We start from the raw sequence: 12,213 nt of genomic DNA, 5'->3' as shown, positions 1-12,213 counted from the left end.
ACATTGCTGATTGAAGTATGCGTGCATGTAATTATTAAAGCCTGTAGACCTAAATCTTTGGTAATGGTTCAATGATGTGAATTATACATGTATCAGATTATCTCACTTTTCAATTCTAGAAAATTGTAGCGACCATTATTCCTAATAAGGCATTGACATTTTTCATGATAAATCAGAGAAGTTGGTGCTGTGTTGTTCTTCGTCTTTTTTGTGCAACTTTAAAGACCAAATTTGTGAGTTGCGGCTCCCTGATATGCTGTTCTCAAATTACACAATACTTTGCATGTTGACCCAACATTTCTCAAAAATGTAAATTTGTAGGAATTCTTGATGCAAATTGGGAGTTTATCCAAAGTTTAAACTGAATAAAATTGATCTTGTTTATGATCAGAATAAAGTCACCAAAAATTCATTGAAAAAAGTATATAAAAGGAGATATATACATGTGTACATAAACAATTTTTGGAAGTATGCTAAAAGTACGCAAAAATTGGGTGCTCTATTTAAGTTCATTTTTCTATAGCAAATAGTATGCATTTAAATTAGCATTATTAATCAGTCATGATATTCTTGTTCTATCAATAATAGCTTACAATCTGCAATTGGTAACCTGTGTGACAATTATTGTTGCAATTGTGTGCCATCAACGGCCAAGAACATACTTCAGTATTTTTAGGGATAAATCAGGCTCCATCCATCAACTTATGGAGAAATTTAATAGCTTGGGGTAGTCACATATAGCACACCTTGAAGTACACACCTAGGCCTACTGCTGCACAGAAGAAAAAACTTTTAGAATACCTATACTGTCATCACATGGCATGGAAGTACTTGACCCCTTTCCTGACAGTTGCCAAAAATTTTGTTTTCTTGTTGGAAATATACAAGACTGTAGTCCCATAGTTGAGGTTTTCCCTTGGGGAACTGGGCAGTTTTGGATTTTAAGAAGAGTGGTTTGGCAATGCTGAACATTGTACCAAAGGAGCCATGTAAAGCCTACATGCTGTATATTGGAATCACAACTGAAAAGAAATTTTCATTCCCCCATGTTTTGCAACTTTCATAAAAATGACATACATGTAATTCATGTTCATATGATATGCATTTCCTTTATACATCCATTTGAAAGCAACATTTCAGTTCAATCAGTTTATTCATGTATTCAACAGCTAATTGTTTCAGGGTGAGCATGCACAGCAAAAATTGTGGTGTTAACGGGTGTACATCCATGTAGATGACCACACCAGTTGTTTTACACCGGTGTTAAATTGGTGGTATTAGTTTTACACCCATAGGTGTTATTACAACACCTTTGGTTGTTACATTTACACTCTTTGGTGTTATGTTCAATCTCTACGTTGTAATTTTAACACCTCAGGGTGTGGTCCTCTGTTAACACCAACTGTTGTCAGCTTTAACACCACAGTTTTTACAGTGTGTAAATTATAAAAGACAACCTTTCCCTTTAAATTTTCATCCTGGTGACTAATTAAAAACAAAGTTAAACACAAATTACAGAAAACCAAGTTTTTCTCTATTTTTTATGCTTAAATTATTAAAACCAGCTTTTGATGAGGGTGAACTTCCCCTTTAAAACTTCTGCAGTAGCTGTTATAACATAAATGACTGAATTGATCTATGGTACCAACATGAGCAGGTGAACCTGTGCAGAGCATAATAAACTGAAGGTTATGTCAGGGAGGAAATATAAAATTGTTGAACAATAGTTACTTTTTGTCAGCTGGGACTGTAGAGCTGGCAGTAGAAGCAAGGAGATTTCACTTTACCTCCATAGTTGACGTACATGTACACAGATACAATTAGTAATTGACATTAAAGTTCAAGTCCACCCCAATGAAAAGTTTATTTGAATAATAAGATAAAAATCAAACAGGAATTTACCACTGAAAATTTCATCAAAATTGCATGTAAAATGACATTTTGAAGTTTCGCTTATTTTTCAAAAAACAGTTATATGCAAGTGAGAGAGTCAATGATGTCCCTCATTTGAATTATATGGTTTTTCGTTGTACAGATTTTACAATATTCCTCTGGGATCATATGTAATGTATGATCACAGAGGAATAAAACTTCATTCCATATGACAATGAGGAGAACATTAGAATATTTAGTATTCCTTGTAATGAAATACAAAGAAAAAATGAGTTGATGATCTCATCAGTCTCCTCATTTGCATACTGACCAGAACATGCATATAACTATTTTGTGAAATTTATTTTTTATCCAATTTTAATGAAATTTTCAGTGTTATGCTTGTTTGATTTTTCCTCTTTTTATTCAAATAAACTTTATGTTGGGGAGGACTTGTCCTTTAAAGAGTTGGAAGACAAATATTTGTCCAGAATAAAATAAAGAAAAAAAAACCCAAATATTATTGATAGTATGACCTATCAGATAGGTTAAAAATGTAGTTGCAAATTACGAATATTCTTTGTGGAATAGACCCCTGTAGTTCAATATAGAATATTTATGGATTTTTGTCTTTTATTCCAATTTACAGTTGCTGAAGCGGGTGGGTCCAAAAACCTGGGTCTGCGGGTCCAGAAGAAAATGTTGGGCAAGATGACGTCCAAGAAGATTGCCAAGGTCTTCATTGATGACACCATGGGTGAACTCCTGGACAACGTGTACAAGCTCTGCAAGGATTACAAACAGAACAAGAAAGACGCTGAGAAGCTCATCAAGAATATCATCAAGATAACTGTCAAAATAGGTATCCTCTACCGCAATGACCAGTTCAACGAAGAGGAGATAAAAATTGCAGAGGCCTTTAGGAAAAAGTTCCGGACCATGATCATGACCTTTGTCAGCTTCTGCGAAGTGGACTTCACTTTTGATAAAAACTTTATGGTAGGAGCACTCGATGACTGCTCAGTTCTTTTGACCAAACTTGTGGCAAGGCATCTCACAGATAAGTCACAAGGCAGAATAGACTATGTATTTGGGTTCTTCCAGGATGGTGCTTTCATGGACTCGCTTTTTGACCCAAACAGTCCTCTAAAACCTCACCTTACGGACATTGTTGGAGGACTTAACAAATTATTAGAAGAAGGAAGCATTTAACCCTTCATCATGGCCTTCTATCTTCCAAAGTCTTTTTTATTACATTTCATAGATTTTATCAAACTTGTATCATAAATGAAGCAGAAACGTGCAAATAATTGACAGTGGAAGCTCAAAGTGACTCAACTCATATCTGTAATTGTTTTGTTTATTTATGTTGTCTTGGGAACCACCGCAATCTTCTGTAGACTGATGCAATTTACAGTGCTTATGGAAGCACTAAATGTGAACATTCTGCTATAAGGTCATCGATGTGCTCTGTAGGACAAAATCATGGTTGGTTATCCTGATCTTTCAGCAGTTGTAAATAATTATTTGCCTTATTCATAAAGCAGAGATGAAAGAAATTTTTCTTCTTTCATTTCACATCCATATTTGGTAAGCTTCAATTTACCAGGGAAAGGTTTAGCATGAGATCTTTGTTGAAAATCTACCTTGAGGTCCAAGCAGCTCTGGATTAGTTGTCTCGCTATAATGATCTGAACTGTACCTGTAGATCGGTCAAGTTAGAAACTTTGATGCTGCTTCTGATGGACAGTCACATTCCCGAAGAAGCTCAAACAAATCTTGTTGCTGAAGAATCCATGTATGATGGTGCATGCATTTGAAAAGATGGAGGAAGGTCTCTGGTGATCTTATCTGGTTGCCTGTTGGATGTTCCGCAGAATGATCTGGTAAAGATGGCATCATGGAGATCATTAGGTCAAAGTGCATGAGGCAATTCTCAAAGGAAAACCTTTCTGGTGCCTGTGCTTACACAGATAGAGGAAAAGCCATAGCAAAGATATTCAACAGGATTGTCTAGAGAAGATTGTTCGTGAAGATCATCAGGTCAGAGCGCACGTTGTGGTAATTCTCAAAGGATACTGTACATCATTCTTTCTGATGCCTGGTGCTTTTGCTTCAACAGATGGGGAAGTGGCATTATTATGAAGTTGTTCAGCAGGATTGTCTTGTGGATATGGCATCATAGAATTCATCCAGTTTAAGCAGAAAAGCTCTAATTTCACACCCTTTAAGATAGATCTTGAGGTAATGGTACGTGAAAGGGTATGTGAATTGGTGAGTATTGCCCATGGGGGGTATGTAATCACTGATGAATACTGTAAGTTTCATAATTATACCATCAATCTTTTTTTAATAGTTTGTTATTGAGAGACCAGTAAATTACCAGTTAGCGATCCTTGACTGACTCTTACTCGCTGAATGCACAGAACAATATTGGTTCAATGAACCAAACGTTTGTACTAATGAGTCGGATAATGCTAAATGGTACCATAAACATATTATAAGACATTGCAGCGGAAATCTAAACAACTCAGAATTATTATTAATGATCAAGCATTTGCAAACCTTTTTGTTCAGAAGCGAAGCTGGAATGTGGAGTTTCTCTAACCAAGAGATCGGTCATACCCTAGCGCTGCCTGCTTTCTTGTCACCTCTCTCTGGTCCAGTTATGGCAAGAACAGCAGGTAGCACACGAAACATGTGACTGATCCCTCGGCTTGAGAAAGCCCACAGGAGAGAACAAGAACTGGTTGGTGTTTCATAGAGCTGTTTGAATAGTTCCGCACTACTTTACATACGACTGGAACATATTCTAAGGTGATAAGCAGTTACTTCATCATGGTAGGGATATAGCAAGAAAGGATCACCAGTCATTTCTTAAGTCATTTGTAAGGTACAAATGGCTTTATTAAACACCCACCTGTTCTAAAGAAAAGGGTTAAAGAAGCTTGAAAATTTCATTATTGATCATCCCCAATGGATGTAAGTTTTCTATATATTACTCAATTTTTTTTCAATAGGAAGGTTTGTTCCTCAAGTATACGGTTGACCTATGAAGTGTGTGTGCTCTAATACATGCAATTTTTTTATAAAGAGATGAAATTTCTCATGTCTTTTGATCTTGATCATTCTCTGAAGGGACGATGTAACTAATCGATGTCAGTGATCAAAGTAGTCTTTACGCAAGGTAAAATTTTTATATGACATTTGTTGACATGTAGTATCTAGTTAAATCTATGTTCTAGTTGAAATTTTAGTAGTTGTACTGACGAGTGCCTATATTTGTAGATACATTTGTATCGGACTGTCATCAGAAAGGCTAGCGATCAAACTTTTATGATTATAAACTGACAATTTTATACAATTATAGTTGTAGTTAAAGTTGTAAATCAAGGGGGTTGAGGATTTCAATTATGCTACATAAAAGTGAGTATCATTATAGCAGCTCAGTTATCATTACAGTGTAAAAATCATACCTTCTGTTTCTTTCCCACTGATGTGTACATGTAAGTGTGTACAAACTTGGAAAGGAAACAGGAATAACTTTTATTCCATTTTAAAGCAGATTATTTTAACTATGGCTGCCCAGGGTGAAATATTAATATATGTTTTAAAAATTCATTTCTCGTATTTAGTACATGTATAGTATACTGCTTTTATTTCTAGATTAAAAAAAAATAATATCGCTGTTTTGTTATTGTTGCCTCAACTACTTGCCTCTATAGTACAACAGCTGAAGCAAACCTTTCTACATATTTATAGTAAACTTATGATATAAACATATACCCCCATTATAGTGTACAAATGAAAAACTTTGGATCTCAGTAATATTATTAGTATTGCATAGTGTCAAAAGATGAACATTTACTGAATAGGGAGATTGGTTTAAAAAGCCAACATTAGATAATCAAGGAATTAGAAATGAATATTGAAAATCAGTCAAAATTATGAGTATGATCTTTTGATTGATCATCCATAACGGTTTTTCCTTCATTGGAAATAGTCACGATTTCATACCATATCCTAGGGAGTTATTTGATCACTCAGAATGTTTTCTTTTGAATCACCCAACAATAGAAGGCAAATCAATATGGAGCAAAAAGCATGGGAAAATCCCATTTCACTGGGGTCCTGTTCAATAGCAGAGAAAAAAAAGAGGGACAAATATTACATGAAAATAGCACTACAATTACATGCATTCACCCACTTGATAGAACAGAGGAGAATGTTCCATCATACAATGTTGTCTGTGTTTATTCACTCTCTCGATAGAATATGATGTTAAACAGTGTTTCCGTTCCTTTGTGGATTCTGGTATTTTTTTCATATTTCAATCTCATTTTAAAGTGTGTTTACACAGGCAGGGAATTATAAAGGGTGCAGTCATGAAAATTATTACACTGTACGAAATCCTACATCTACATTTATGTTCTAAAAGAAAATGTTTGCGAATTGGTTTAGAGCTCTTGCTCATTTTTAATTTCAAGTTAATTTCAATTTCTTGTGAAAGTGTTATTCCTTGCATTCCAAGAACAGTTGATAATACTCCTGAACCTTCATGGAAGACTAATATTATTGGTTGTGATGATTCACCCTTTCTAAATCCTATAATATTTAAAAAAAAAGAATTAATGTAATGTCTTGAAATTGGACTTATTTTGTTTTACATTTAATAGTATCAAAGGTGCAATATTCCAAAACCTTACTTTAAATAATGAAAAGTGTTTTTTTTTCTATTGGGTCTTGTGCAGAAGATTGTTCTGACTTCTGAGGTGGATTTTCTTTTTTAAATCCCAGAAACTTTTCACATAATTCCTTAATCTTTTCCTTTCTCACATTATTTTTGGTTCATTAGGGAATCCATACATACATCTCATCTGTATCTTGTACACATATTTATGTCATTACACTCCATAACAATTCAGGGTAGTATTTCATGACACGAATAGTCAGTGATGTTCACTGACAAATTTGCTCTGAGCCAATCAGATGAAAGGATTTCAGTAGCTTATAACAATAGTCAGTTTGAAATCACTGACTATTTATTTTATGACATGCTTCCCACTTGAATTTTTGTTCTCAAGTCTTAAAGGTACCAGTGTAGTCTTCATGGTTCCTGATCTTCTGATGCTTATGTTGTGATATTTTTTTCATTGATGTTTTGTGTGTGTCCATACGTATTGTTACAAGAGCAATCAATCCTATTCAGAAGTGGGAAAAGAAATCACAATATGTGTGTATGATTTTTTTAAAATGGTTTGTTCATGTACATGAACAAGTACATGTACAGGAATATCATTGTATGTGCACAGACCCAAATATTTATTTAAGTTTTGATTATGAGTAGTTATCCAGCTCTGTTCTGATATTTCATTTTAAGTTCATTGTGGATAAGGTTTTTTTTATAAACATGGTGAATATTTTACAGCAGGTATATTTATAGACAGGGTATATTTCTTCAGTATCATTCCATATTTCTTACATTTCCAGTATTGTTTCCATCAGAGATCACAGAGTACCAGTAGATAAATCCTTTTTGTAAGATGACAAAGTAAATTCCTAATATGCTCATTATTACCAGTCATTTATTTACCCATTGCATACATGTAGGTTTACTAATGACCGGAGATGATCAGTCATGGTATAATGGCCAGTCATGATTTTAAGATGAGGATCAAGTAACAAGGAACTTCATCAATAATTCACTCACGTATAAAAATATTAAAAACTATTTATAATACTAGTAGGCTACACATTATTTTGCTCAGACATTAGAATTATTTTTACCTTTGAAGTGGTCCTAACAAGGCATGTTTAATGGAGCTGTTTCAAAAGACACTCATGTATGTGTGTAATTCTTTCTAATGATAATATGTATTATATGTATACTGATCATTCATCTATTCTAGGAATATTCTTGTGGAGATGAGAGACACCCCTTCCTTTTCCTGTCCGCATATTTCACAAATTTCACTGGGTGGGAAAACTGACATAAAAAAAAATTGGTTACAATTGTGTACCAATTATTAAAATCATCTTGCCCCAATTCAAAGTGATATTTAGCTTCAACACATGATCTCTGTTTAATATTCAACATGTTTCCCCTTCAGACCAATCGATGATACATTTACGTTTAAGTAATGTGTTTCAAACGAACTAAATGTATAAAGGATGCATAGGTACCCTCATCTATCAGTTGATATTACATTGTAAATGAGTCTCTTTGTCAGTAAAAGCATATCTATTAAAATTGTCTTTTATGGTGTATGTATCATAGAAGACACCTCAGACTTTGCAAGTGCAGCCATATCTAATATTCTGGCAGAATACATTAACAGCACCATTAGCAACTGTCTTTTGATGTTACCTTTTTACGACGCCGCTTTGAACTGTGGGCAAACATGCAAAACTAACAAATATAACAGCCAAATTGCTTTTTCATGTATGATTTACTTCACTTGCATGCATACTTCAAAGAATAGTATCATCTTTTTGCAATATTAATACACTTCCTTGCTCAGCGATGCCTGATAATGGCATCAGATCTAAAGCTGTTTGTGTTTTGTTGAAATATAAAGTTTGCGGTTGTTTTTACAACACACCATCTCCGAGAAAATGCTGATATTTCCTCATATAATCTTACACTAGGGACTCTTTCTTGCATCAAGTGGCTATACGAGGAAGTATTAAAAGCTATGTAGGCCTGCATGGAAAGTTCCATTTGTATGGATCATGCCCGTAAGGTGCGATTTACTCCAGATTTAGCTTTAAATCTATGGTGGCCCTGAGGTCCACTTTAGAAATACAATAGGCGGTTTCAAACCGCCTCGATCACAAGAATCCCCGTTAAATTACGAGAACTTTTTAAGGCTAAAAAATACCCGTTAATTATTCCTGCATTCACACCGCCCCGAAACACATCCTTCGGGATAAGTTCCCGAAGTTACGAGCATGCGCAGTATGGTCTGATAAGCAGGAAAGGCGCGAGATTCAAAATCACTAGCCCAGCAGCCACCCACACCGCCGCGCCCAACGAAACGCTGGGCTAAAAGTTCCCGTAATTTGCTTTCACATCGCCAAAATACCTGCGACCTTGGAAAAATCCCCACGAAAGTTCTCGTAATTTCGCCAAGTACCCACTATTTAGCGGGTATTTTCTTTCGGGGAAATTACGCGTAGTTTGCTTTCACATTACCAAAATACCTGGTATTTTCTGATCGGGGTAAATTTCCCGATCAGAGAATACCTGGAACTGGCGAACTTCGAGGCGGTCTGAAACCACCTACTGTGAAGTTTGTTATCATTAGTAGCCGATTTTATAACTTGTAACCTGAAAGTTGGCAGTTAGGGTTGTGAACTCTGCTTACTGTGTTCACTGATTTAATAACCTTTTGTCTTGAATTTATCCCAATGACCAATATAATTGAAGCCAGCAACTAAATTGCATACATGAAGTTTGTGGCCGAAAGGTTCTGTCACCAGCAAATTCCCTTTACCAAAATGGCCATGAAATTCATTGTGACCTTGCTGATTGCAATGTCATGTTTCATTGCTCTGATGAAGAAACATTGTACCTCTATGATAGAAATGAATGTGTGTTTGATTGAGGGTTAAAATTTTGTTATGCCTAATTTGTTTTCTGTGAAGGGTTTCAGACTGATTCAAGATCGAATAGGGGCAGCTTCACTTGAATTTGTACAGTAGCCTGATATCAGAATTTGAACAAGTGTCCCTTTTACCTCTAACAGATGTTAATTTAGTATGAATGAGGATGAATTCATGGCTGAAAATTTTGAGCCTGCTAGATCTTATGCATATTCATGTAGCAGTGCATATATATATATGTAATTCAGAAATATACCAGAATGGCTGCTTCTGGGAAGGTTTTGATTGCGAAGCATATACATGTATTCAGTGAGTTTTCACTGTCTGGTTTGACTTGAGCCAATCAGATGCAAGGATTTCAGTAGCTTATAACAGTTTATTGGTGAAAATCACTGACTATTTGTTTTTATGAAAATCCCCCCCCCCCCCCCCCCCCCCCGGATATGCCTTTTCCCCAAAAAGTGCAAGGCGTATGGAACGAATAGTTAATGAGACTAACATTTCCTCGCATACACCAAGTGGTATTACTGATTGTACAGGAAAAGAAGATGTTTCCCTTTTCATGGAAGCACTGCGTTTTGTTATGCTTCAGGAAACGCGAGCATGCATTGACCTTGATTTCACGGCTGGATTCTGCCGAGTTCTTTCCCCCACAATGCACCAACATACAGGAAAGACTCGTAATGTAAAAATCATTGTGAAGAAATGGGCATTCTGGAAAATCATTCAGGAGAAAAATGTGTGCATGCATGTGGATTTGATGCATTTATTAATGCAGATTTAGGACTGTGCACTCATTTTTAAGCATATATTTTGAGCTGACATTGAGCTTGGCATTCTCTATGATGAAATAATGTTTCAAAATTCAAAGAAAGTTTTCAATTCACTGATTAAGAACGTAGTTTTCTTCCCAGTGAGAGGATGTATAAAAGAGCTAAAAAAATAAGATCAAGCAAAGATTAATTGTCTGCACCTGACTGTAGTAAAATATAACAATACTTGTCTGCTATACAGATATTACAATATTCAAAGATGCATATGAAGTGTTTGCATCATGCTTAAAAGAATGTCAAGTTCTCAAAACAAGAAAAAAAAACTTTTTGATTGTATGTCTTGTAAGTTTGCTGTAAAGTGTAGTCTTGTATTGAATTCTTTGTTAAATCCAAGTGTCTTATAATGGATATGATTTTCTCTGCTTGCCTCAAGAGAAGTACAGAGTTCCTGTTCTCAAGTTTGAACTCAAGCTATATTAAGGTTCTCTAGTGATGAAGTTTCATATTCCTGGTAATTTTCAGGCAATCCAACCACACTGATAATGCCCAATGTTGACAATGAGCAGGAGATTGTGGCCTATTTTTGAAGAGAAAATTGACCTTATCTTGGCGCCCCATTTTTCAGCATCCCACATGTGCAATGTAGGGTGCATTTCCTGAAGAATTGTCAGTGATATTTTTTTACCTAGAAATGTTGTAAGCTACTGGGAATTCTTCTATCTGATTGGCTGAGAACAAACGAGCTAGCGAAAATGACTTGACAAACCATGCATGAAACATGCCCTTGGTTTCTTGTCTTTGAACTCTGTGAAGTGGTAGCATGTCCCATGCTTTAAGGGTGTGTTTATGCTTCCATTGCGAGGACAGAATCAGCGATTTCAAACGTCGATTCAAAACGCCGATCGTAAATGTGGTTCTGGGAGTGCTGTTTATGCTTGACTTTTCAGAGCAAATCATGATCTCCAGCTGGCTTCGCATCGTAAAGCGAGGTCAAATTGGGCGCGCCTTTTTTCGAAAGTTTTTTTTTCCGATTGTTGTTATTACGTAGAGATAACATGGAGCAATACAACTGTATTTGCCCGCGGATTTTCATCTCACCGGAAGCATGTACCAAATGACATCATTTAAACACGTTTACGATCGTGGTTCTGTTTATACTTCCCCAGAAAGCCTGATTCTGGTCAAACGACGTTTACAAACGCACCTTTTTGTGAGTTTACGATCGGCGTTTAGGATTTGAAACAGCGTTTAAATGAAAGTAAGCATGGATGCAACCATGTTTTGGACTTATCACGTTTGGAAACGCTGATTCTGGCCTGAAAAGTGGAAGCATAAACACGGCCTTAGTTTCATAAATTGATGTACTGCGATTGATTTCCAACAGGAGTAATTTTCTATAAATCTCCTTTTCTCCCGATTTGTGCTACCGTAAATAGCTTGAGACATTAATCAACTTCACCCCAGTTCATCAACTTTTAGCCCCCTGAAAGAAGGCACAATCCAATCTCATTTCCACAACCACTTCATGACGGGGAAACAGCCCCAGTGTCCAAATGCACTTATCTTCCGCTGGAGCCCCTGTACTGTAAACCTGACAGGGACAACAATAGATGGGACTGGAGTGCAGTGCCAGTGATGTATGACCAATAAATTAGTCAATGTTCTTCCCCATTTTTTTCTCTAGAAAGTCCATTAATGAAGAGGGGAAGGGGGTACATTATAGATAGGGGTTTATATGCATCATTTATTTTTGTAAAGAAAATTTGTGTTCTTCAAGGAGTAGCTCGTTGATAGAGATCTGTCATAAAATATGGAAGTGCATTGCTCATACTGTACTTTGTAAAAACAGAAGTAATATGGGTTAGCTTATAGTGTATTAAATTGCATTGTACTTTTCTCTTGCTTATAAAAAAAAATTGAAAGGTTACTTTAATCAAGTAGGAAATGACAGTTTGGGAAATTA

The 12,213-nt window shown here is 35.7% G+C and overlaps 1 protein-coding gene across 1 annotated transcript in view; it reads left to right on the top strand.

The window, feature by feature from the left end:
• LOC121414987 (histamine H2 receptor-like) overlaps window positions 1-7,885 on the top strand; it is an 89,564-nt gene extending 81,679 nt beyond the window's left edge. Inside the window, exon 4 of the mRNA XM_041608028.1 lies at window positions 2,522-7,885. Coding sequence (XP_041463962.1) covers window positions 2,522-3,084 — 563 coding nt within the window. The 3' untranslated portion in view covers window positions 3,085-7,885. The remainder of the gene's footprint in view (window positions 1-2,521) is intronic.
• The last annotated feature ends 4,328 nt before the right edge of the window (window positions 7,886-12,213 follow it).

This window comes from Lytechinus variegatus, chromosome 5 (assembly GCF_018143015.1).
Source record: "Lytechinus variegatus isolate NC3 chromosome 5, Lvar_3.0, whole genome shotgun sequence".
NCBI classification, from domain to species: Eukaryota; Metazoa; Echinodermata; class Echinoidea; order Temnopleuroida; family Toxopneustidae; genus Lytechinus; species Lytechinus variegatus.
The sequence above is the reverse complement of the archived record's forward strand: the minus strand, read 5'-3'. Positions and strand labels throughout refer to the sequence as shown.